Source organism: Ascidiella aspersa, chromosome 1 (genome assembly GCF_963924565.1).
Source record: "Ascidiella aspersa chromosome 1, kaAscAspe10.2, whole genome shotgun sequence".
In the NCBI taxonomy this organism is placed as follows: domain Eukaryota; kingdom Metazoa; phylum Chordata; class Ascidiacea; order Phlebobranchia; family Ascidiidae; genus Ascidiella; species Ascidiella aspersa.
In genome coordinates, this window is record NC_139447.1 from 35248739 (window position 1) to 35275824 (window position 27086).

At 36.2% G+C, this 27086-nt stretch overlaps 2 protein-coding genes across 2 annotated transcripts; one reads left to right on the plus strand and one right to left on the minus strand.

Moving 5' to 3' along the window:
- The first annotated feature begins 3459 nt into the window (after window positions 1-3459).
- On the plus strand, window positions 3460-15339 carry LOC146170259 (tetratricopeptide repeat protein 27-like). The gene is made up of 17 exons (XM_083388010.1): window positions 3460-3481; window positions 3637-3695; window positions 3929-4068; window positions 4718-4842; window positions 4922-5049; window positions 5548-5660; window positions 5892-5958; window positions 6378-6590; window positions 7803-8003; window positions 8642-8791; window positions 9795-9893; window positions 10258-10310; window positions 11294-11422; window positions 11520-11617; window positions 12969-13217; window positions 14198-14283; window positions 15220-15339. The coding sequence occupies exons 1-17, from the start codon at window positions 3460-3462 to the stop codon at window positions 15337-15339; spliced, it is 2052 nt and encodes a 683-aa protein (XP_083244136.1).
- Window positions 15340-15917: 578 nt separating this feature from the next.
- Window positions 15918-26998, minus strand: LOC146170260 (DDB1- and CUL4-associated factor 5-like). The gene is made up of 12 exons (XM_083388895.1): window positions 26749-26998; window positions 25816-25962; window positions 25253-25412; window positions 24366-24521; window positions 23611-23737; window positions 22826-22909; window positions 21837-21971; window positions 21108-21283; window positions 19612-19755; window positions 19289-19333; window positions 18726-18827; window positions 15918-17839 (listed from the first exon to the last, which is right to left on the minus strand). The coding sequence occupies exons 1-12, from the start codon at window positions 26969-26971 to the stop codon at window positions 17221-17223; spliced, it is 2118 nt and encodes a 705-aa protein (XP_083245021.1). The 5' UTR covers window positions 26972-26998; the 3' UTR covers window positions 15918-17220.
- Between the last annotated feature and the right edge of the window lie 88 nt (window positions 26999-27086).

Below are 27086 nucleotides of genomic sequence, written 5' to 3' on the forward strand. Positions count from 1 at the left end.
CCATATTTATTTAACTCAAATTTTACATAACTTTGCATGATGCTGAACAATATTTTACTTTGCCCAACAAAATGTTTTTTTTTCAGACAAAGCTAAACCATTTTACACAGGAAAATATCAGCAAAAAATCCCACCTAAATGTACTGATACTAATATATATTAATAGTAGCTAAAATAGCAGTTGATATAAAAAATAGTGTAATTTATGGCTTATATATTTGATTTTCCGATTAAACTCACCTTCAGATGACACGAATTGCCCGACAACAGAAGATGAGCCATCTGCATTTTCCTGGATGGTGACCTCGGACACAATCGTGTTTTCCTCCAGCACCGAGCCACAGTTCATGCAAACTGTGTTGCCACGAGACGGGTCCACATCCAAGTCGCTCGACTTGCAGTGCGGACACGTTTTCCCCATGATAAACTTCAGAAAATGTAAAAAGCGGTATTTAGAAAACGCATAGAACGAAATTACCATTTTGAAATACACAGCTTGTCTAGAGAAAATATATCATTTTTTATTACTTGCCTAACATTTGGTACTTGGGGTTACAAGGCATACAGAAATGTTTGCATTTTTAGTTACTATGTGTCAAAATATTAGTGTTATTTTGGTAATTTACCGAACGTATTTTGTGATTACTGATTACAAATATACTTACATAGTGAACATCTGCCTAGCTAAAAGCATTTAGAAAATGTACAAAAATATTTATCAATGCTTTTTAAATCGCCATGCTTGTGTTGTCATAATTAAGTCTGTTTGTTGGGTTATCACTGCAGTGGAACATTTTTTGTAATTAACCACTCAATTAAATTTAGCTTTCCAAATATAACTTTAATAACACCCATAGTTTAACACCATGCTTTTAATAGACATATACTGTTCTTAAACAAGGGCTGCAATGAATTTACACCACACTTCGTTGCACACATTTTTCTTCGAGACAAAATATCGGATAACGTCAATGGTTATGGCTTATGCCGAATCAAAAAAAAAACCTTGTTGCCTAAGTGAACTTTAAACCCTTAATTGCTAAATTGATGATCATGATTTGGTTTCTCTACATGTAAAGCATGTTATTAAGTGGAAGCCACATATCACATATCGACTGAACCAAAAATGTTGTACATTTTTTACATTCAGCACAATTACAAAGTGTTCTATTGAGGTAAACATAAAATCATTGTACTGTTAAAATCTAAATTCAAAATACAGGTTTACCATAAGCAACGTTTTAATTTGTACATAGCAAAATAAACGCTTTCCAGAAATCAGGTTCAGCCTCTAAATATCAGCTTAAATGAATAGGTTTAGCTGGACATTTGCATTTCCATTTGGTTAAACATTTTCTACATTATTTAAACACAAAGGTGTGCCGTATATGGTAAAATAAATAAGGACGCTGGTCTACAATCCTACTACATTTTCGTTGGGGGTGTATATTGTTAACATTATTAGTATTAGGGTTATTCTCCTATATTTATTTCTTCCTTGCAATTTCAATTTTGGCAACTGATTCTTAAAAACAAAAATGGAGGGATTTGTGTAAACAAAGATGGTAGGATTCTGACCAAGACTGGGGCCTAAATAGGTTTTTAACCCAAACTTTTGCATTTCTATGGTTGAACATTGTTCCAACATCATTTAATTACAACAGCGCGTCTTTAACAACAATAATCAGCTGATAGCGGACAACATAACACTCACCGATTTATGAATGGATGTTCGAGCAGAATTTTTAGTCGCGATTCGAACCCACTACCGTTAGATCTACGAGCTGCCTCTTTACCGACTGACCTACAGCCCCGCCAAATTGAGAATGGCAGAAGCAGGGCTTTTCACTGCGTAGATAGCAAGGACCCAGTCGACCGTAGCCAACTTAGATATTTTTCTGTCATTTCAAAGTTTTCAGTGATTTTTATTAATTTAAAACTTTATTTCGGTTATATTAGTGTTTAATATTTATTTCAATTTTAAGTTGAATAATTTTATATTGACGAAAGTCGCTTATCTTTCTCGGTTTGCCGAAATTCCCCCTAGTTAATATCGCGTTCTCCTTATTTCGTAACGCACACGTGCCTTTTGAGTTTCGTCATTCTTGCGTTTGTTTTTATTCGCAAACCCGAAGTCGCAGTTTTAGACTTACGTAGTTAAGCAACGATATTTGTGGAGCGCAAAATGTCGGACGACTTTCAGATATTCGAATGGATGACGTTGGGAATAACTGACTCCCAAAAAGGTAAGCCAGTTTGGGATAATTTTCCAACGTCCTGGTACATTGTTTGTTATTATAAAGCAGGGCTACTCAGTTATTTTTAGCAAAGGTCCAGTTACAAAAGTTAAAATTGGCTTAGGTCCGTTAATTCTCTCATGAAATAATTTACAGTCATACAAAATGTAATACGGTCTTATTTACATATGTTCGTTACTATAAAGGGGTTTTCAATAAACCGCAGCAATTATTTGCCAGAAAAAAACTCATCAAATCGCATTGCTAAGTAAATATTGAGACAGATAATGTCCGGATTCAGCACTGAAAAGGGGCGCTGTCGGAACATGGTCCGCCAGTTATGGAGCCCCGTTATAAAGTATCTTTTTCCACTCTTTTTCTACAAAGTAAATATATCATTCTTTTATATCGTATTTTGTTAAACAGAATTCATCCCCAAATTCTTGGACACCATTAGTATATATTGATTTTACTTTCCTAAATATAATAGGCTTTAAAACTAAATGTTTTGTATTCTAGTTGCATTATTTTGCTTTCATAGATCTTCCATGCACATCTTCTGCTCCTGTCCAGTCTCTTCTAGATTCAAATTACAGCAAATGTATCACAGAATGTTTACATTCTATCCCAACATGTTCACCGGATACTATTTTCTCAGTATTGCTTGATTTATGCAATGAAGAACTGGTTAAAAAGACATTCGACAAGTTAGTTTAAAAGGCTCTTTAATTATTGGCTTTTTTATGTATTACAAAATAAACAATCTTGTTATGAAATTAAAAATAAACCTGTAGGTTATAAGGCAATTTTAATTTGTTTAAAATTATGGGTAGTAAATCACGGTAGTAATTAAAGCTAAAAATTACAGAATTTACTCTTTATATTGTCTTGGAGTCTCTTGTATACAAGCTTTTGTTCAGTTGAATTGGACTGGACCGCAAGAAGAAAACATCAATTCATTTAAAGAAATATTTCAGGTATGTAAATAATGTAGCTGGTCTAGAATCCTACAACAACAAACATTATTTGGGTTAGGGTACGGGTTAGCGTTTGGGTTTGGGTAGGTTAAGCAATATTATTAAATAATAATACTTGACCAACTCTCACCCAAACACACCCTAACTCAAATATTGTGCGTTGATTTAATAATTGTTTCACTGTTGTGACAGGATTCTAGACCAGTGGCTAAATACTAAATAATAATTTCTATTCTATATACATCATGCAAACTTTCCATAAAGAGTGTAAGTTTTTGTTGCCTTGGTGTCGTCAACAGCGTTAAATTGATAAAGCGTTGTGCTACAGGATCCTGATGCCGGGGACGAAGTGTTAAAAATTCTAGGCCGTGAGGAGAGTCAGACTTACAAGTTAGCAAAAGCGCCTCATTATTTATTTGCAGCAGAAGAAATTTTCCGTGTTTTTGCCAAATTGAACAGCGAAGAAGACCCAAGTTTTGTGGTAAATATTATTATTTCATATCAGTAATAAGACTCTACATTGTTATTACATGAATGATTGACTGGTAAAGTTCAAGTAACCTTTAACCATAAATCCATTGTTAAACACCTGTCTAGTATGCTAAACAGTTTTTTAATGACAAACATCATTCCCAATATGTTTTAAATGGTCTTAATTATTGAGGGTATTTTTCATGAAACAAATTAAAAAGAATTAGTTTATTGTGATTTTAGGCGGCACATTGGTGGTTGTTAAGATGCTACAACATTCACTCCCAAGTTTTAAACGTCCATTCAGAGTCCTTATTTCAAGAAACCCTAGCTCTGGTCACAATTTTATCTGATGATACATTTTTGAAATCAACAGATAACACGTAAGTTTTTGTAGTTAAATTAGTCTTTTAATTGTAGCTTAATGCCTGTGCCCTAGGGCAAATATTTAACACTTGTTGTGTTTTTTTTATGCAAAACCAAATGTGACAATAAATACTACTATAAACTTAAGTCACAAAACTAGGAATATTTAAAGTGGGATATTGTATCCTTAGGATTCAAGTCTTAAGGTATTGCAATCTAAATTTGCCCTTTATATTGGGTAATTAGAACCGCTAAGATTTATTTTAATAACCCTTTATTACTGGGGAAAGGCAACTTCTAATTGTTCATATGCAGGTGATTTATTTTGCACACACATGGGTGGCAATTTCGGATTAAGGCATGTCACAAGTTTTTATAGTGCTTGGTTTGCATATAGCGGAAAATTTGTTGTCCAATTAATTTCTGCTTTATCAAAGGTAAATTGTAATACGTGGCAACTGTTTTGCAATTGATTTCTGATTTAACGAAGGTATATTTCTATTTAATCCCCCATGAAAAAAATATACAAATAATGTATTAGGAATTGATATTCTGAATTTGCTATTCTAGATTCGAAACCTTCTTTTCTAGAATACCAGGTATTCTACTTTAAGCACCCAAATCGTTACTAAATGCCATTACAGACTATGGTTTGTTTTTTTCCAGATCACTGCATCTTCAGTTACACTTGGAATTGGGACATGTTCTTCTACATTACTATCAGTATAAACAGGCCAGTGATCATTTTGACCGAGCTAAATCTATTGCCGGCATTGACTTCAAGTTAACTGGTAAGCATCTATGGGCAGATTGATTTTTTATAAAATAAAAGTAGATGATATTTATTTGATTTATTAATCACCTGTTTAGGTGCTCTCGGTTTTCGTACGCGTTTTCAGCAAAAGGCAGTTTCCCAACTGCATATGGTCGTGACTGTTGCAGAAGATTCTAGTTTTATCTCAAGTGTTAAAAAATTTGAAGAAGACAGTTTTCCTAAGGTAGGTCTAGGGCAGGGGTAGAGACCTGCAAAATACTGTGTGCTGCATGAATTGCACAATATGTCTGGCGACCTAATAAACAAAACAGTATAATAAGGTTTTAAATGTAATAAGAATATCAAAGCCCATATAAAAGTAGGTATCATTTTGACTGTTTCAAAAAACTCTGTATTCATTTTCAGCATATTGCGGAGGCATTGGTCAGTCTCTTATTACCTTTGCTACAACCTCCAACCATTATTCTCCTACGTTAAAAATGTTTCATATATGATATATATGATATAGTTTTAAAGGTTTTGGTCCTAAGCTACACCTTTTTAGGCAATTTAGTTTCAGTGACAAAAAAGAGTTTGGGAAAAGGGTTGTTGCAGGGCCACATTAAAAATAATTAATCAAACAACATGCAATAAATTATTTTTAGGTTTAATTGGATTTCATAAACATTAAACCTCTTTTGCCTTTTTTTAATAATATGTATTTTTATTGCTTGGTTTTTAGAACCTATCACTTAATGATGACACCTTATTGGAGCATGTCAAGCTGGTGAATGAAAATGACATTCAAACCTCAGAAATATGTCCAGAACATTCTGCTGTTATTTTGGCTGCATGGTAAGTCACTAAAAAAATTGTCATAAAATATTTTGTTAGTTACTCAAAACTGATGAAGTGATAAGTTCAGTAAAAGTAGAAAAATCCCAAATTCGAAATCGAACTACAGGCTAGAAATTTTGTGTCACGTTATAAAACTAAATGCCTTCTGTTGTAAATATGTTAAATTTAAGTAAATTTATATGATTGAAGAAGGCTAAAACTGAGGTTTTAAAACTGACATGTTTTTAGCACCTCAATGCAGAAGGCAAGTCCATCCAACAAGTTACAACAGGAAGAAGTTGGTGCCATTTTAGAGGTTTGCTTTTTTTCCGTATTGAATCAATTTCAGCCTTCATTCTGGCTTTTTTACAGAATATAATTCGTTTACACAATTGATCAACTGCATCCGAATTTTTTTTCTTACACAAATTCCACATTAAATGTTTCTGTTTGTAATGAGGTGAAAAGCCACTTAAGTCATTGGTCATTTACAGCATAAACTTGTTTTTACTGTTTAAAATATATGCATTAGTGAGCAGCTGCTAACAGTTAACAATCAATGAAAGGTAATTTTTTTAAAGTGTAGAAACTGTTACTTTTTACCATGACTGAAAATGCTGAAATCAGCAGTGCTGTAGTTAAGTGCACTTAAGCCAAGGTTTTTGAAAGTCTTAACTTGACTTGAGCCGTGAACATAAGACTCTTTGGTTGATCTCTCACACCAACTTTTTCCAGGTTCTCCTTAGTTCGAAGAGCACCTGGTGCATCCGATCCGAGGCGCTCCGGCTCCGATGTCGAAACGAGAAGGAGCGGATGAGAACCGTGGAGCGGAGTATGACGCAACTCGAAGATCTGGTGACGCTCATCTCGCAAAAGCAAGTGACGTCATCAGGAAATCGACTCGATCTATTTTACAGCGTTCGCCCAAACACGATTTGGCAAATCAAGGTAAAATAATGCATACAATTTAAAAATTGTACTCGCTCGGTTATTAGGCAGATCGAATTGCTGAGATAAGGTAATTGCAAATTATGTTTGCAAATGCGGATATTTGAAGGTTGATCATACCAATTGTAATGACCTAAACATTTTTTTGGAAACTAACTGAAGTCACATTTTTAACAGCCCTGTGCTGTTGTTGCTAATGTCAGTTACAGCTTTAGTAAAATGTAAACTTCTTTATATGCTCTTCAACATACTGGAAACGGTTTAAAGTTCATTTTGAAAGTTGTATTATTGGATTCCATCCATTGTGTCAAATAATGTGGGTTAAAATTATTACACGGAAAACAAGTTGTTTGCTATATGTTGCGTATAGTTGTAATTTTTTTGTTAAATTAACTGCTCACAGGCCGGCGAGTTTACGGATTTTATTAATTTAACGTTTTTCGTTTGATGACAATGACTTGTCTTGAGTTGACCTGCTCTAATAATGACTTAACTAAAACTTGACTTGCGCAACTGATGACTTGGACTGGGACTTTGGATTGTGCAGAAGATTTGACTGGGACTTAAACTTGACAGCACTGCTTATTGACACCCAAGCAGTATTTTCACGCCGAGTCTTTTTCAGCGGGACTTGACTTGTTAATTTGTGCAGAAGAATTGACTTGGACTTGGGTTATTTTTGAAATAACTTAACTACTCGGTATATAAACTGTTGCTACCAGGCTTAGTTATGCAAATAAAAAAACAGCTCTTCTGGTAATTGTAATATTTTACAACGTTTTTGCAACCTACGCCAGTCGCCTTCGTCAGGGTGAGTGACACCGAACGCTCGTACAATACATGGGATGTATTGTGGTTGCCAAAAACGTTGGTAAATAATTTGATTACCAGAAGAGCTGTTGTTTATTTATATTAACTACTGGGTATTGTGCGATTATAAAATGACTTGTTTACAACAACAATGTTTACACCCAAGCAGTATTTTAACGCCGCATCTTTTCCAGAGGGACTTGGCTTGTTAATTTGTGTATTAGATTTGACTTGGACAGTTATTTTTGGATTTGCGCATTTAGATGTTTTTTAGTTGTTGAATAGTCTTTATAAGTTCTGTGTTTTGTTCGCTGCATTTGTTTTGTGCCATTTCAAAATGACTAGTTTATAACACTGCATATTCACACCCAAGCAGTATTTTGACTTGAGTTTTTTTTCCAGCGGGAGTTGGCCAGCCTCTACATGAGCCTGGGCGCGGTGAACAGCGCCCTCCAGCAGTTCGAGTCCCTTGAGATGTGGGAGGAAGCGATCACGTGTCTCATCCAGGTCGAACGCAAGGGAGCCGCGATCGAGATGATCCAGAGGCAGATTGAGGAGGAGGAAACTCCCAACCTTTGGTGTCTCCTGGGTGATGTTTTACAGGTGGGAGAAAAGTTTAAAGACGCTCTGTTTTTCCGAAGTGTTGATTTTGGTTCGTTTATATATCTTTATCATGGATTAAACTAAGTATTGGTTAAATGAAAAATCAGTTTATTTGGATGTTGTGTGATAAATTTATTTCGCTGCTCAAATTATCCTCAGTGTCTAAAAACATAACACAATATGAAGCACCCAGCACCCCGTAAATAAACAACAACATCTTAGAAAGTCTACCAATATTGGATAAATACCAGCACGAAAGTTGATTGCGGCCTTCTTGGGAGGGGCTCCGCAAAAAATACGCAAACAATATTTTGACCTCAAATTCTTGCAATTTCCAACTACTCTCGTCCTTTTGCAGTTATATATTCAATATGTGTGTAAGCTGCAGTTGTGTGCGGTCATTTCGTTTCTAAACGATATTTCATACATGCAGGCAAATTGTACAGCGCGTTATTTGGCTAAACTTTCATCGTAGAAGACCGAAATGCTGTTTCATATATTAACTGTGAACTGAACTTCGATTTTTCGCGTTATTAAGTACAAATTGCCTAAAAAAATAAAATCATTAGATTTTAATGCCCCCTTTTCCAATTCACCTCGTGCGTCTGAAATGATTTAGTTTCTTTTACTTTTTCCAGGAACCTAAGCACTACAGAAAAGCCTGGGAACTTTCAAAGCAGAGAAGCTCGCGCGCCATGAAATCGCTGGGCGGTTACCACGTCTCGAAGAAGCAGTTCAAAGAGGCGGTCGAGTGCTTTGACAAATCCTTGGCGATTCTCTCATTGCAGGTGCGAACTTATTTCGTGAATCGAAGTTGGAAATATAGGGGGTTTGATTCGTCTATGCTGCTCCATAACTTATTTGTAGGCTACCTAAATATTAAATTTGGTCCTTAATCCTAATGTTAAATCCTTTGGTTCGTCACAGAAAAGCTCAATGGTTAAAAGTAGTGATTTGTGATACTTTACATACATATATATATATATGGACACGAAGTATCGCGATGCGATACCAAACGTTGAAATTCCAAATTCATTACGACAAAACTTGTTTTCGCGTTAATACGTTTAGTTATATCCAGTTTCTAACCTATTTTCTTTCAAAAAGGTGAACCTTAAAGGTATTGTCACCCTAAAAACAATATTATCGCTATAATATACCTTTATTAACTTGGTATCGGATCGGCACCGATACCACCCTAGTATCGGACGAGTAAAGTTACGGTACCGCTGGGTATCGACACCAATCCGATACTACCGGACGCTCCTAGTTAAAAGTTTTCATGACCGTTTTGTAGGTTCACCAATTTCAGGCCGATGGATGCCAAATTGGCTTTTCCACTGTTGTACTAAATCAGTGCTTCTCAACCTTTTTTCGTGGCGACCCAAATATTAGGCGTAAGTATGACGACTGAGCTTTGGCGACCCAATTGGTTTTTCTCGTAAGCGACATAAAAACTATAGCTTCTTGTAAGCGAACAAAAAATAGGCATTAGGATAAAGAATTTCGAATTTTAATAATTATTCTAAGGCATTATTTGTATTGCTTCCCTAATTTTGTTAATTGATAAATGTGACTAGCGGTCGGCGACCCATATTGGTTGAGAGCACTGTACTAAATGATACGGGTGCCTATTTAACAATGCTGTGTTCAGTTGCTGTGCAAATTGCCCTGCTGGTTTAAATGTACTACAACAGTTTCATGTAAAAATATAGTTATTTCAAAGAGAACTGGGATGCACACTATTAACTTTATATATATTTTTATGGAACGAGTTTCTACTTTTTCCAGATGGGGACATGGTTTACGCTTGGCTGCACCCTACTTATGCTGGACGATTACGCAAAGGCCGCGAACGCTTTCCGAAGATGCGTTTCTTTGGATTGGGATGTAAGTTCATCGCGGTTGCTTTGCAAAGCTCCAAAGTTTAACCAGAGTACTCTGCGCGAGTAAAGTAATCAATCATTTTTTTTTTCGGTTCGAAAAAAGAGTCGAAAGCCGAGGAATGGTACAATGCCCGATTTTCGAAATTGCGATGTGTGCATTGTCCAGAAATAGGGCGAGCACATTGAATAAATTTTATAAAAACGATTTTTAAGAAAAAAATTATACAAAAAATAACTTGTTAGATTGCCGATTCTATAAACACAACGCTTTCGTTGAAAATTAATAAATGTCTGCAATATATATAGTTATATACATACAATATAAATTCCAAACAACAAATCACAAAAAAAATTTGTTGTGTTTATAGAATTTCGAAGCCTGGGCCAACCTGTCATCTGCCTACGTCAAATGTAACAAACGGTAAGCCGTGCTTTTTTGTAACCATTCTTTGCAAACTAACATTGGTTGCCACAAAATTGTCGTTTTGCATTACTAAGCATCGATCACCAGTTAAATAAGTTCCACTTTTGTTTTTTGGGTTTGTGGTTACTTTCTGCTACAAAAATATAGATAAATTTTACTTATAAATGACTTGACTTGACTTAAGTATTTTGACCAAAATAAATTGGCTTGGGTTCTTTGGAAAAATGACTTCACTTGAACAAGTTTACCAACTATTAGGTTAACGTTTTATTTTTGTCAATGAATTGTCTCGATTTTAAGTTAAATTGCTCTAATAATAACTTGAATGGGACTTGACTTGGGCAACTGATGACTTAACTGGGACGTGAAATCCTAAAAGTTCCAACATGGTAAAGTCCCCGTAAGAAAGTCAGCTTCATTACGTCTGTCAAAAAAACCTGAACTTCAATTTTAAGTGTTAAGGGTAGGTGAGCTCTAAAAATAAGCTATATTTTCTATCATTGTTTTAGGAGAAATTTTAGGCAACTGGTGACTTTACTGGGACTTGACTTGGGCAACTGGTGACTTTACTGGGACTTGACTTGGGCAACTGGTGACTTTACTGGGACTTGACTTGGGCAACTGGTGACTTTACTGGGACTTGACTTGGACAACTAATGACTTTACTGGGACTTGACTTGGGCAACTGGTGACTTTTCTGGGACTTGACTTGGCAAATAATGACTTTACTGGCACTTGACTTGGGCAACTGGTGACTTTACTGGGACTTGACTTGGGCAACTAATGACTTTACTGGGACTTGACTTGGGCAACTGGTGACTTTTCTGGGACTTGACTTGGCAACTAAAGACTTTACTGGCACGTGACTTGGCAACTGATGACTTGACTGGGTCTTCACTTGTAATTTTTTTGCAAAAGACTTGGCATGGTCTTAAGTCATTTTGAAATGACTTGTTCACATCACCTTGGCTTACTCACAGGAAAGAGGCTTTTAAAGCGCTTTCGGAGGCGATAAAATGTAACTTCGACAAGTGGCAGCTCTGGGAGAATTACGTCGCAATCAGTACAGATGTGGGCCAATTTAATGAAGCTATGACTGCATATGAGAGGTAACGTGAAAAATACGTTCAATTTCATGTTGATTTTGATTTATTTTTTTAAACGTGCTGTATGTGCTCTAACTGCGACATTGTTTTTAAATTACAGGTTGTTAAACTTGAAGGACAAATTCGTTGACATCCCGATATTAACGGTTTTAGTGAAAGCAGTGGTTGAAGATATCCTTGACGCGAAGGATATCCCAGGTTTGCATTCAGTTTGAACCAAATGAGCAATATTAAATATACACAACACACTTGACTTGAAATTTATATTTAAAATTAAAAAAATCAAAGTATTAAAACATCGTGGTGATGGCAAAGCCCTAAAGTTAGGCGAAGTGGTGTTCAAAAGATTTTAAGCATATTTTACGCGATAATATAACATGTTGCATCTATTACAGCCAAAATTGTATTTTAAATAGGAAAACTTTGGAAGACAATTTTTGTACGTAGTTGAGAATCGACTTTCGGTCTCTTTATAAAAGTAAACCTTACGTACGAAATTCATAGCCTAAAGTCAGTTTGGATGAAATCTGATTTAAATAAATCGAATTCATTAAAATACTGATTATGCTCTCATATTTAAGTGCAATATATTTTGCCTTAACTCAGTTTTTCCGAGTTTTGGTCTTCGCAAGTTAGTTGCTATTAGAAGTGCAGATCATACCAAACAAAATTAAAGACCTAATCTCTTCACGCCATTTGCGTGTCGTGAAATCCTAAAAGTTCCAACATGGTAAAGTCCCCGTAAGAAAGTCAGCTTCATTACGTCTGTCAAAAAAACCTGAACTTCAATTTTAAGTGTTACGGGTAGGTGGGCTCTAAAATAAGCTGTATTTTTCATCATTGTTTAGGAGAAGTTTTAGAAGGCCTATCGTGCCTTAAAACACCTTAACATAACTCTATTTTTTTAGGGTTTGGCTCAGGTGAGAGCTAAAATTGGCCAAAGCTATTTTTTCTAACACCGTTTGAGAAAATTTAAAGACCCTTTCGGTGACAAACACCTTGATCACCTCTTTAAAATAATACGTAATTTCATTATATTAGGTCACGTGGGCACTAAACACTGTTAAAAAAAAAAAAAAAATTGATAATACCTTTCGGTCCCAAAAACACCTTAAAAAACACACTTATCTTCATTACGTCTTTAAAAACAACTCGACTTCATTTTTAATGTATTAGGTCTAGGTGAGCGCTAAACACGTTTTGAGAAATTTTAGAGACCGGTTTGGTGCCGAAAACACCTTTAAAACTAACTCAACTTCATTTTTTATAGATTGATAATAAAATTGATAAAACATTTCAGAGCCTAACAACACATTCATCTTCATTACATCTTTAAACAACTCACCTTCTTTTCTAAAGAAAGTATTAGGTCTGGGTGAGCGCTAAACACTGTTTGAGAAAATGGATAAAACGTTTCGATGCATAAAAACAAAAACAAAAAAACTTCATTCTTTTAGGAGAGCGCTAATTACTGTTTGAATAAATTGTTAAACGCTCAGATGCCTAAACACCTTAAAAACACCAACTTATCTTCATTACGTCTTCCCAGCTTCTCGTCTCAAGCCGAAACTCCTCAAGCTGTTCGGGCACATTTGCAGCAAAACTTCCACCGACCCCGGCGTCTGGCGCCTTTACGCCCGGCTCACCGGTGACGGGACTTCCCCGGACGTCGAGGAAGCGTCCCGGTCCCTGGAGCATCTTCACAAGAGCCTCAGGACCTCGATGCAGATCCAGGGATGGGAGAAGAGCGATGAGAAGATCGGGCAGATCGTCGAAACCGCAACGCTGATTGTGGCAGGTGAAGGACAGTGAACACTGATGGTCTATGCCAATACGCACTTCATGTAAGGGGTTCTTAAACTGGGGTCCATAAACCCCTTGGGGTCTGTGAAATAGTTTTTTGAAGGACAGTGATCGAACACTGGAGATCTATGTCAGGGCTTCTTAAACTTTTTTTACCGCGGATCCTTCTTTTTTTTGCTTTTTTGCCTCGCGTGGACCACGGTAGGCGAAAAATTTCAAAAAAGGACGTCATAAGTTGACGTCACAATACATAGACTTTATAATTTTGTTGATCGGTCCAAAAATGTGAAGGTAAAATTGAGTCTCATTTATTTTGAAAATTAATTACTTCCTAAATATACACTTATATTTCATTGGCCTTCATAGACTCCCCAAAACTAGTTCACGTCGCCCCAAGGTGTCCATGGACCCCAGTTTAAGGACCCTTGGTCTACGTGGATAATGACCTTGACAAGGACGATCTGCGATATTTTCTCATCCCTCGTTTCGGAAGCACATTTTCGGAAATGAGACCAAAACAGGACTTATACCTAGCAGTCGCAATAACGTCTAAATCGAAACCCGAAAAGTCCTAAACCCGTAATAAAAATCCTCAAATGGCCAGAACCAGACACCAAACCCCACCCCAAAGTACACCACTAACTCCGCTAATAATTTCGACCCTAACCAACTTTCAAAGCCCACCCATTAACCACCAACGAAAGTGGACGAACACTGGGGATCTACGTGAATTAGGTCAGGGATTCTTAAATGGGTTCCATGGTCGGTTTGCAAATCTTGGTGTAGTCAGTGATTATATTATAGATGGGATTTAGTTAAAGCTTATTTAAACCTCATTCCTTCCAATTAGGTTATATTCCGACTGACTAAGGTTTTACTTCTAGTTTTGTCTAATTCTGAACTGTGGTGGTATTTTTTATGGTTAATTGCGTATTTAAAAGATTATTCCTTTCAACATCACCTTTCTTGTTTTAGCTTGTGTACACTCGAAGGAAAACATCACCCGGCAGGTTTTAGCGGCGCTCAGAATGTCCATCAATGGGTTCGCTTCCAGGTTAAAGGTAAGTTTCCAGTGGCGTAGCCAACCGAAAATTTTTTTGGGGGGCCAAAAAGTTTGAACTTTTTTGTTTAGCCTTTGTCATTGTATTAACCGCCGTAACGAACACTATAACAATGTTAGCAAACCGTTTCGAGCAGCAACTGAACGTTATCGCAATACTCAAAACATATTGAAAGAGCAAAATCTGTCTAAAAGTAGTAAAACTACATTACTGTAAAGCAAACGTAATATTAACTACATCGTTTGTGACGTAACAGTCCATGACAATTGAAGGTGTGGCATGCCTGTGATCGACTTTTGTGGTACTGCTCAGAAATGCTAAAAAAACAGATTATTAACAGTAAAATATTTATATATTTTGGGGGGGGGCATGGCCCCCCCAGGCTGCGCCTATGTAAGTGTCATACTTAAACGAAACAAATACTGTCTGAAAATCAGACTAGAGAACCTTTGCCAAGCTGTGATTTATAATTTAACTGAAGACTCGGGAAAACAGACTTAAATGTTATTTTTATCTTCACCACAATCACCAGTTTATGTCAAATGCCTATTCAAGTAAAAATCTATTTTCAACAAATAGCAAATGTAGCGCCATTCCAAGTCATTACCGTAGCAAGACAAATCTAAGTCACGTAACTTGAATAAAAAAATTAAGATAAAACCTACAAAAATCTGAGATATTTCCCATAGCAAGTCAAAAAAACGGTCAAGATTTTGCATTTAATAAGGTTAAGTTTGTGCAGTTAATAATTGACATAAATATCCCAATTTTACCAAATTGTGTTTAATTAAGGACAAAATTTGCGAAAAAATGTAATTTTGCCCAAAAGACTTTCAAGTCAACTTTGGCCATCACAACACTGTTAATGATGTTAACTGCGACTTACCCTTTTGAAATCAATTTTAAACTCCAGACGTTGTTTTCCTCATTTGACAGCAACGCCAAAAGTCGATGTTGGATTCGGAGGCAAGTGAGAAAATGGAAGCTTGGATAAACTCGGTGGAAGAAAACGTAAAAGAAATGGGGAAGCTACTGGCTTCACATAGCGCCACTTGACAATAAATTGCACAAATAAGATATACGTTTGCTTGTATGTATGTTTGTAGCCAAGAGCAATAGGTTAATGTAGTGTTTTGCAACCTTTCATGGCTTGCGGCACCCTACCGGAGTTATAAATAGTTCGCGACACCCTTGTGCGTAGTTTTGTGGTTAACTGTAACGTTACAATAAACGAGATTGAAACAGCACATTAACTGTGCAACAAAGTTGACAAAACGTTTTTCAATTTTGGTACTTTTATCGCACACAAAAAGTGATTTTAAGAAGCTTACCAATAGCGCAAAAATTGGAATCCTAAATGATTTGAAATAACTTTCGACACCCATAAGCGTCCAAAATGGCACCCTAGAGTGCTGCGGTACCCCTGTTGAGAATCACTGCGTTAATGTAATCTAATTAAAAGAGGAACACGCCGAGGACTTCTGTAACTTTAAAGCAGTTACTTCTATATTTGTATTTACTACCGACCAACTAAATCTTGCCTTAATTCAAACTGAACACTGTAGAAGAACACTGTCACGGACATTTTTGTTTAATAATAATTCATGTAATACATTCACAATGTACGCAAGAGGTTGTCCAGTCAAGACATGGAACATTCAGACACCCTTCAGGAACCACTACAGATTATTCAGTACGCTAGATAATAATTGGTCGAATATCCGTCAAATCAAAGAATAGAAAAAATAAACGCAATAAAATAAAAACAGTTATTTTTAGTCTGACAAACTATTAGGTATTTAAGAAATGTCTCACTTGGAGTTATTAAGGATCAAGTTTGTTGTAAACTGTTGAATGTTGATTATCTCAAAAACAGTCTTGGAATTCTACAACATTTTTTCAAAGAAAACGGCGGAAATTTTTCCCGAACTATTTAATCCCAGCGCAACATTGTAGGCAAATTTTTGGAACTTTATGTCACTGTAATTTTAAACAAAATCGGCTAAGTGAACTAAGTTTAAATACCCGGGTTTGCAGCTTATGGAATAGGTTTAAATGTGAGCAAATTATCAGTAAACCAGAAGTTGAATCTGGACTATTCTTGTTGCTCTCAAACGTTTTGCCGAGCCATAGTTTTCTTTTCAGGGTGAAAGACGCCAAACGCCCGTACATACGATGCATGTTGAAACAAAGGAGGCTAACTATTGCGCCATTTCTTTGCTGCGTTAGAATGGTGGCTGTAACGACGTCCAAGCTATCGACAAACCTAATATTACTTGAACCACACTGAAGTGTAGATAGAACGAAGCCTCGAAAAAGTATTATGTACATTATATGTCACATCGTATTTCATTTCCACCTCACAAAAGGAGTTTGCACTTTTCAATATTCTTGGTTCTAATAGATTTGCAATTAAAAAACAAAGACAGAAAAGCAAATTTTAATTCTTGGTGATAACCTGTCTATGGCCCATGCTTTTTTACATGTCGCGGGTTTACGAATGGATACAGTACATACCACGAACTAAAAAATGTTGCACTCTTTGTTCGCAATGCCGATATAACTTTAGTTATAATTGGATTTATTCCATTCTAATCTTACACAAAAAGTTGTAAGATTTGATGAAAAATCAGATTCTTAAAGATTCTCAAAAATCTTACGGCACCCTTGAGCATTAGAAATGGCACAGAAGGGTGCCGCGACACCCCGGTTCAGAACCACTGCTCTAGTCCATTAAGTTCATACACGAGAAGTGGGGAATCCGTAGCGTAGAATGACGCTACATTTCTCGTCTTACTCATCACGAACACCTTTTATACCGCGCATAGATTTGTTTTTCTTTTTCCTTAACGAACACCATCGTTTCCGAAATCCTTCCTCTCAAACGAACATCACCCAAGTGCCGGGATTTTGATCCCTCAGGAGCAGGTATCCACCTCATCCGTTTGGTTCCTCCTCCTCTTGAAGATCCACGGACACTTCTTCGTCTTCATCGCTTCCAGTGGATTCGTGGAGGACTCTAGCCAAATGATCGGCGACTTTTGCGAGTCGTGAGTTTGTCTTCATGACAGACTCGTCCAATTTATCCAGGGAGCGGTCGTAGGCGCTCCTGTCGTTGTCATGGCTACAGGACCCCTGCTCCGCAAACAGGGAGGAATTTGCGACTTTGGAAGAAGAGGAGCCGTCGTCGGAGGATTCCTTGGTTACGGTGGCGACCCACTTTGTTTTCTTCCTCTTTCGCCTCGCGTTTCTTTGTCGGATGCTGGAGTGTTTGTCCTCCTTAGAGTCCGAGTCCATTTCCGAAGAGCGATCCTCTGTTAATTTAGATGTCCTGGGAGCTTTACATTTTCCGCCTCCGGATTTCTTCCTGAGTGAAGAGGCTTCTTCTGAGTCGGAAGTGGAATCGTTTGATACGGATGCAGGATTGGCACCGAGGTCGACGGGAGGATTCGATCGAACATCGTTTGAGGAGTTTGTGTCTTCCACATCTGGAGGAGGCAGGTCGCTGGATTCCTCTTCCGTGATTCTGGCGCGAAGAGACTGGAGCCGAGCGAGTCTGGATAAAGGGATTCGCAAATGTATTTGGTTTGCAAGACAAATAATAATTAGGCGTTTAAAAGTTTAGAACTGCTTTAATAAACACTTTCAAAACGAAACAAATACTGTCTGTAAAGCTGATTATAGCCCAAAGCCGCTGATTTTATATTTAATTTCTAAGACACAGCCAAAAAACAGGCATTAATGTGATTTTTGATGTCTCAAGCCGCTGATTTTCAATTTAATTTATAAGACACAGCCAAAACACAGACTTTAATCTTATTTTTTATGTTTACAAGTTTATGTTATTGTTACCAACTTCAGTGTACGTTTTACGATTTAGCATTTTTTTTAAAACGGTCTAAGTCACAGTTAGGTCATTTTCAAATATCCTTCAATAAAAAGCCATTTTCAACAAATAGCAAGTCAAGTACCAGTCCAAGTCCAGACACATTTAAGTCAGGTATTTGGCATAAAAAAGTTTGTTTAAAAGGTTGCAGATAAATTAGGTTTACGTGTGTAAAGCATAAGCTTGTTACTCCATCATACTGTTTCCCGTTTTTGTGTGTATACGACGATATCTCTACTGCAGGATTTTCAAGGTGAAACATATGAGCTTGAGGTGAAACATGTGGTCTTCATGTCACATATTTCACCTTGAACCTTTTTTGCGTTTTCCATATCTGACAGTTCTCAGTACAGGCTGGGAGTTTTCACGATAGGAAAATTTATGTGGCACACTGTGGGCAGGTAAAAAGCAGACTTATGTTATCAACACTCATTTTTCCATAGGTAGAGGTAGGTTTAAAAAAAAAGTAAAAAAAAAAAAATTGAAATACAAAGTGAAGCTTATACTCTGTGGAATAACTATCACAGCAGGGCACATTAATTGCAGTCTCGTTTACGTGTTTGTGGTGTCTGGTCTCCAGGCGGTTTCGGTCAATCTCGCCATCAGATAACGTCCGATCCCTTCATCCAGACCTCCGTCTTCACTTTCTGAAGAACTACTGAAAGTATTTGTAGATATTATATTAGATATATATGTATACAATATATATCGCAGGAAAAGTCTTCGTTAGTATATCTTAATAAAGAAATAATTGATATTTAGGCCTATGTTGTTAGCGTCTTACAATCATAAGTGATAGGCCGAATTCTATGTTAAACCTTTTTGAAACTTATTAATGAGGATACAATAAATGTGGTTGCCAGGCGTTTTGGTAGAAAGGCTACTTTGAAACGTTCTGAAGTTTAAGTAGGCTAGTCCAGTCCAAGTTTGGTCACTGCAAGCAGTGCATAAAAGTAACAGTTAAACTTTGGACATTGGTAAACTCGTCCAATTCCTGTCAAAATTGCCGCATAACAACAAGTTGCTCTTTCGGAAAAGCCACATTTGACAGGACTGCAAACTTTTTTTGTACATTCAGAAGGCATATATTTATTATATATAATAAAAAAAAATTCTCACCTGGTCGGGCCGTTTTGCAGATCGTACAGCAGCTGGCGCGATCCTCTGCAAAAAGTAAAAGAATCTTTAGTATAAAGCGGGAAAATTAAACAATCTAGAGCATATTTTCGGCTCAAGAGTATATTTTTACGGCCAGAAAGTCTAACTTGATTTATTCCGATTGGTTATGTAATTTATTTTCGGAAGGTGTCCGGTATTTTTATACAGATATCGTTCAAGAAAGTATCCCTTAATAAAGTACATTAACCATCATTCGCATATTTTAATGTCTATAGTTTTCCCGCCAAAAGCGTCCCGCGCCTCTACGTAATCTATGACGTCACCTGTTTGCGTTTCCGTTTGCGTCCGAATCGTCGCTGGATCGGTTGAGGTCATGCTGGATAAGTCCGTCGAAGAAGGCGATCATGAGTGGGTCTTCTGCTGTGCTCTCATGTCCGTATCCCTGCTGACCGATCATCGAACTGCCACTGCACAGTTGAATGGAAGTTAAATATAAGGACAACGAGAACGTGTGGGTGGAAAAACTACTGTTTTCCGATCTTTTTTTTTTTTTTTTAATTTTTTTTTTTTTGTGAAAAAACAAAATGTTGTCAAAAAAAAAAAAAAAAAAAAAGCCTGTTTTCCGATCGTGGCCACAACCTTCTATTCTTCACATGCAACAGCGCCACCTAGTAAGCGGCCGTTATATAAAAGCGTGCCACCGAAGGGCGCTATCGTGCAACATCCAGCAGTTTGTTGGCCTGGGAATCAAAACTTGGCATATTACGCGCGAAAAATCCATCGAGCGCTCTTTATTTTGTTTCTATTTTATTGCCATTGTGACGTGGACTAAGGGTACTGTTGTGTGACAATGCACTGCGATATGTGAGCTAACAGAGTTTTTCGGGGATCCAATGCAATATCACAACTTTATGAAGCGGTTTGACGAGACTATCACAAAGCATTTTCTTGATCCTGCTGTACGACCTTAGATGGACAAACTACAGGCCACGACCCGCAGTTCATTTTACGTAAAACTCTTTTAACCAAAAAAGCCTTTACGTTTTGTTATTTCAGATATTTTTGTTAAACAGGTTACACTTGTAAGGCAGCTCACCAAACCATATTATTATTTTAGCTACCAGGGGTTCTTAAACTGGGGTCCATGGCCCCCTTGGGGGCCCGTGACTATTTTTAGGGGTCAATGACTGCAAATTGAAATATTTATGTATATTTAAATTTTAAAAGGTAATAATTTTTTTTAATAAAAGAGTTTAAACAAAAATAAAACGTTTTAGCACTGAATGTATTTAGACTCCATTTCACTTTCAAATTTGGATCGAAATCAGCAGATTTTTGAAGACTATTTATATTGTCATGTCATTTTTGAAAAAGTTTTGCCTACCACTCGACGCAAAAAAATTAGGGGTCTGCGGTACAAAGAGTTGGTTATTTACAGCTTTCTTTTGAAAGGAGTCGCCCTTTATGTTGTTTGTATTTCAAATCGCCTTTTTGATCGGAATATTTGAGACACTTTCTGTTTCTCATGCCGCCCCCTGTCTAACACTATTACCCACCCCTAGTGTAGATGTACTGTTTCACAAGTGGCTATTCATCATGTTTTTTTACGATAACTATCGTATGGAAAGTCAAAAACAAACAAACGCCCGATAAAACTTGAAAAAAAATAAAAAAGAGCTAGACATAAGACATAAGATATACGTACGTCAGTAGGACCAGTACACTTACCAATTAATTTAAAAAAAAAATCTAAACACTTTGTGGCAACCCGTATGGAAAAAGTCAAAAAACAAAAAACCTTATCGTGAGATATACGTACGTCAGTAAGACCAGGTCGATGTAGTCGTCCCTGGAATAGGGGTTACGGGCCGGGGTCGAGGCAGGGGCTTTCCCGTCCAGCCCCCGACAAGTTGGGTAACGGAAGGGGGACCAAAGCTTGACGGCTTTTTCCACCCCAGAGGAAAGGAGGATTTGGGAGTGCTTGTTGTAGCGGACCTGGGGGTGAAAAAAACTTAACTTTTTTTGTAAAATTAAAAAAATTGTAAAATGGACTAATATAAAAAAGAAGAATTAAACCATTTTACGTTTCTTAAATTAGATTGGATTGGAATTGCTCTTTAAAACTAGAATATAACCAAAAATTTGAACCATAATTACATTTAATAATTCACACTCATTTTAGTTTAGTTTAAGCGCAATTTAATCTCATAAAATGTAAATGGCGAAAATTCCTGTACTAATAAATTATACTTTTAGCATAACCTGTGCATTTTAGGCTGTACAAATCACCTACAAGCCGTTAGAACCAAATAAAAACTAAACATTCCGTTGGACAAAGTAGCATTTTTGGTAAAATCCTGAATAAATTACAACTAGAAATAGAGCACACAAGAAATTCACAAATTAGATTGGAATTAGAATTTGCCGCATTTTTCTCTATTCCATTGAATTAGAAAATTAAAATTGTCTAGTTGTTGGAGATTGCAGCGTAGACCATCTCGTAACACGCACGAAAATATACAAATGTTTCACATTGACGCTGGTTCACCTGGTTGACAATTGACTTGTGGCCCTTTAAAACCATCTTTGCGTTTCTCACAACAGGCTGGATTCTATCTGGAGCACTAGAGAGTGGTTTCCTCCACAGGTAAACGTTGAAGTCGTCGGATCCAGAAACAACGAACTGCAGCACAAAATTTAACAAAATTGCTAATTTAACATTTTTATGTGCTGGCTACCAATAGCAGTTGCATATTCTTCTGTCCAGATTTTTTTAAGATTTTAGTGAATGCAATTGCAAATCTAAGTTTTTATCCTATATCTGGAGATTAGGTGCTAACTACAAATTGTATTGAGATCTTGACAAACTTTTGAACAATCTGCTTCGTCAGGTTAAAGTAGCAATCGGATACCCACAAAGATTAATTATTAATTCTATGCAGTAGAAAGAAGTAGACTATATTTTGAGAGACGTTTGGAGAAATTAAAGAGACATTTTCAGTACCTCAAATCAGTTTATAGAAAAAATCATTGCTTCTGCTCCATTGAACTTAGTTGTAAAGCTAATTTTTTGGATCAAACAAAAATTTGTTCGCCTTCAAATATTAAAGCAATGCTACTAGCCTAAGGAGAGATTTCTTAAGCTTTAGCACAGAGATTTTCAACATATGGGGGTTGGGTCGCCGTTTAAATTGGTTTGGTCACTGACTGCAGTGGTTTTATATGGTTAAATTTATTGAGATTGGTTGTGTGCAAGATTTCTTCAAAATTTGAAATTTAGGTCGTCGCAGAAAAAGGTTGAAAAAACACTGCTCTAGCAACTGAGCTATTTTGTATTGTGTGGTAAGTGGGAACCTGACTTCTAATAAGACGCACATTGTGGAGTGTGTATTGTAATTGGCTTTTGTAAGCATACATACCAGTATTTATTTTTAGCAAGGACGAATTATTCTTACGTCATACCAAAACTTAGCAACAGTGACGAGTCTTTTACACATTTGTTTGTGACTTTTTAATGCAACATGTATCAAAACTTACCTCGTCATTTTCACCGGCAAAACACCCACTCTTCATCGTACATGAATTACAATATCCCGACTCCTTGAAAGTAGCAATAGGCTCCTGCAAACATATTTTAAAGAACACGCTATTTTTTTAAAGAACACGCTATTTTTATTTATAGGGTGCTACTAAAATTTATCGTTCCTTGAAATAATATTATGATTTTAACCTGTTTTAACTAAACAGTTAAAATACCATATCTTTCCATATTCAATAGATTTTTATTAAATATGTTTTTATCTGGTTTTAATCTAAGATTGAAAATCAAATTAAACAATTACTAAAACTGTCATTTTCACCAAAAATAAATTTTATTCGTACTCATTTGTCAAATATGTTACATATAAACATTTAAAAAATTCTATTTGTTTACCACAGGGTTTCCCAACCTGTAAACTCGACATGCGACTGGCTCTTTCCACCACTAAACCAGCAATTAGGACATTGTCAGAGCAAAACAAGCTCAACCATCACATTAACTGAATATGTACTAACTAATTATTGTACTATAATGTTGATATGTGTTGTATTTATATCATTTTATCATTCTAACTGTCGGTTACTGTTTATTCAAAAGGTTGATAAAAATTGTGGGGCCATTGACTTCTCAAAACTTTTAAAGGGGGCCACGGTGTAAAAAAGGTTGGGAACCCTTGGTTTACCACATCTGTTCAATTTTAAATATAAAATCTTGTGGTTAAAAAATAAAAACTACAAAATAACTAATGCAAAAATAAAAAAAAAACATAAAATATCCTCACTGGATTGTGTGTGCTATAAAGAACCGGTCCGCCCCTTCTCCGCAAAACAAGAAGTTCAGTTCCAATGTCATTAAACCTCACGCTCATTCCACTATCAAGTTGACTTGGACTGTACTTTATCAGCGCACTTAAAAAAATAAATTGGTATAAATAAAGTAGACCAAAATGGCTTTTCTAGGTAGACAGCACGATTAGATGGATTTTTTTTATTTTTTAAACCGCAACAACCAAGGTTGACATATAAAAGTACAGTTGTTTGTTCTAGGGTGCAGCGCAAGACCCCGAGACACGATAAAAAATGATATCTGCTTTATAAAAGAGGGAATGATTTAAGCACATAATGCTATTAAGAATGCAGCTCTCATTATACAAGTCTAATAGCCACATATATCATTTTTATGTGGTTATTTTTTGTATTTTTTGATACTGCGGATATTCATATAACTGTCATGCAAACAGTTAAAGATGGGGGATAATTACAGAAAGCTATTTATATTGCCTTTTATTTTTAGTTATATCTTTGCATAAGTTTTGTCAAGACTTTTGAGTAGAGAGATAGTATTTTTGTATTTATAATAAAGCAGATATTCATATAACTGTCATAGTGTCATGCAAACAGTTTGAGATAAAAAATTAAAGAAAGGCTATAACCTAAGAATGTAAAACATTTTAAAGAGATTTAAAACTTTATTTTATACAAGTTTTTTCTTTACATAAGTTTAGTCAAAATTACTGAGTGAACATTAAGTTTTCACCTTTTAGGCTTCCTCAGGTCCCATAGACTAGCGCCATCTCTTGAATGAGAAGCAGCAACAAATATTGGTTCGTAGGGATTAAACATGACGCCATGAAATGCTGGTTTGTTGCTGGACAAGCTTAGTGTGCTTTTTGATCTTCTGGTATGTTCCTCTCTTCGAAAATATTGAAAATTAAAAATGCTACCAAATGTTCAAAATACCCATCAAGGAATATAGAGGTAAACGTAGAGACACAATAACAGACAGCTGTAAAGTGAAAAAGTACACTTTACTGAAAGTAAAAAAATATGTGTTTATTTTTTCTTCAAATTTTGCATTTCTTACCAAACTAGCCTTGGCATGCTACACAAGTGCAGAAAAAAAAGGTTAGGATCTTTTTATTGTTTTCCTGACTTAACAATATTTCCTGTTTTGATTGTTTCTATTAACTCGAACAGGCAAAACAAAAACAAAAAACTTTATCATACCTTCAATAAAAGATACAACAACAGACATATTCAAAGAAGCATAATGGCTTATAATTTAGTACATTTCCACAGACTAACCAGATCAGTTAACCAATTAGGACTTCATGCAGCAAGGCCATCCTAGAAAAACAACTAGTCTGTGGTGAAGTTCAAACTCACGACCTCGGCCATCGTGGAAATGTCACTCCATTAAATGCGCTACACAGGCTCAGAAGGGAGCAAGTAAAGAAAAAACCTTGACACCATTGTTTGCATCCTGTCAGTACAAACAACTTAGCTCAGTTGGTAGAGGCATGGTCTCACTGTGGCTGCAGTTGTGAGTTAGAACTTCACCACAGGCTAGTTTATTTCTAGCCTGGTCTGCTTGCATGTAAATCCTCTACTGATTGACTTAATCGTTTGGTCTGTTTATCACACCTTCTATCATAAATGTTCAGCTCTCCATTTTCAGAAGCGGCAGCAAAGAGGTTTATGTCATTTGGATGCGCAGAGATTGAATAAACAGCGTCGTTAGCTAAAATTGTTCCTACTTCTTGCTTAGTCACAATGTTATGAATGATAATCTGCTCATCATTTCCTAAAATAAAAATTAAATGGTTGAGTTCTTCGATATTTGAAATTCAGTTTCTTAGTTGGGGGCATGAATTAAACATTTACAAATTTAAAGTAAGGTCCATAAACTGCTGTTAGTTCCATTGTCGTTTTAACTTTTTTATTAGTTGTTCTCAATCTCAACCATTTTTGCTATGATTGCAGTGTTTTTTTTTTTTTCTAGAGACGTCATTTTTTGGTAATAATATTTCTCTTTAAATTTTGAAAAACAACTGACTTGAAAAGAATCTGAATAATATTTTAATATTTTGTGTTTGGGAATTAATACTATTGTACTTAAGAAGTCAGAATAATGTTTTGTATGTTCAAGCAAATCACCGTTACATACAAAATTTAAATGTCGTATTTACAAACAAATAAAAGTTTACCTGAGGATATAATCATTTGGTTTTGATTGTCGAATGCAAGGCAAAATACATTGGAGAGATGCTGTTCATCCATGCATGTCGGCGTGTACTGCAAGTCGAGCAACATTTCTCCAACTTTCCACAACAAGATCCGTTTGTCATCCCCAGCTTGAAAATAGCAAATTATTATAGATTTAAAACTGGAAAGCCACTTTTCTAAATAATTGAACGCAATTTTAGGCCATGCAAGAATTTTTATTGTGTTCATCATTTAAAATTCAAAAAAATATTAAATTAGAAAAAGTAGCAACAATAAGCCTATAGTTTATTTGGTAGATAATGTTAAAAGCTCTAGTATATAAAGTATGGGAAAATAATAATACATTTTTTCAAAAGGCATTTTCCAGTTAAGACAAACTGTACTGTGTCATTTACACAATTACAAGCCGGGCTTCATTTCACCGAGATCTCAGGTATGAAGCACCGAATTTTGAGGTGTGCAGATGTGTCATGTTTTTTAATTTTTTTACACACCTGAGGTTTTTTTAAAGTTTTTTACACACACCTACCACAAATCACCTCTTTTGAAAATTTAAGTGTGTAGTATACGTATTTAGGTATGCTCACAAATTGCTTTAAAAATCTCGGGTGTGCACCTGCCACAGAAAGGGGTGCTGGTCCAGAATCCTACCACAATGCATACTATTTGGGATAGGGTGCGGACATGCGGTTAGTGTTGGGTTTTTTTGGGTTAGGCGTTTTTTTATTAAAAAATAAAGAATATAAATAATATTACTTGACCATTCCTAACGCAAATAATATTTAGCAAAATAAAACCCTGGACGAAAATGTGGCACCAGCACCAGAATGCAGACTGGGTTAGAATTAGTCAAACTCAAGTCATTTTTAACAGCCAGTTAGTGCTAGTAGCAATAACCTGGTAAATGCACTTACCGGTAGCAAGCAGTTCGCCATCTTTATTGGAAAATTCCAAGGCGTTCACGCAGCCAAAGTGTGCAATCAGATCCCGGTTGTATAAGCTCTGACTAGAGTCGAACAACTCTCTTTTAAAAGCAGATCCCAGGTTCAATTCGCCCCAAACTTGGTGGGATTTTAGGTAAGAGGCAACATTTCCGACAGGGGGTAGGCCTACGTTTAGGCCGCGGTAAACATTCATACTGCCGTTAAAAAAGAATATGCAAGAAAAATACAAAACTGTGTGTGGGCATTTTCGTCAAATTTGGGTAACAATACGTCAAGCAACTAAGTGTGCAGCAAACACAGTTAAGCTC

Excerpts from the sequence above, each read along its gene's own strand:
- LOC146170259 (XM_083388010.1), top strand. The coding sequence starts at position 3,460 with ATGCAAACTTTCCATAAAGAGT. Across the intron at positions 3,696-3,928 it reads AAGAAGACCCAAGTTTTGTG|GCGGCACATTGGTGGTTGTT; the intron begins GTAAATATTATT and ends TTGTGATTTTAG. Across the intron at positions 14,284-15,219 it reads GGTTCGCTTCCAGGTTAAAG|CAACGCCAAAAGTCGATGTT; the intron begins GTAAGTTTCCAG and ends CTCATTTGACAG.
- LOC146170260 (XM_083388895.1), bottom strand. The coding sequence starts at position 26,971 with ATGAATGTTTACCGCGGCCTAAACGTAGGCCTACCCCCTGTCGGAAAT. Across the intron at positions 23,738-24,365 it reads GACCTGAGGAAGCCTAAAAG|TGCGCTGATAAAGTACAGTC; the intron begins GTGAAAACTTAA and ends TATTTTTTTAAG. Across the intron at positions 22,910-23,610 it reads TTTATAGCACACACAATCCA|GAGCCTATTGCTACTTTCAA; the intron begins GTGAGGATATTT and ends ATATGTTTGCAG.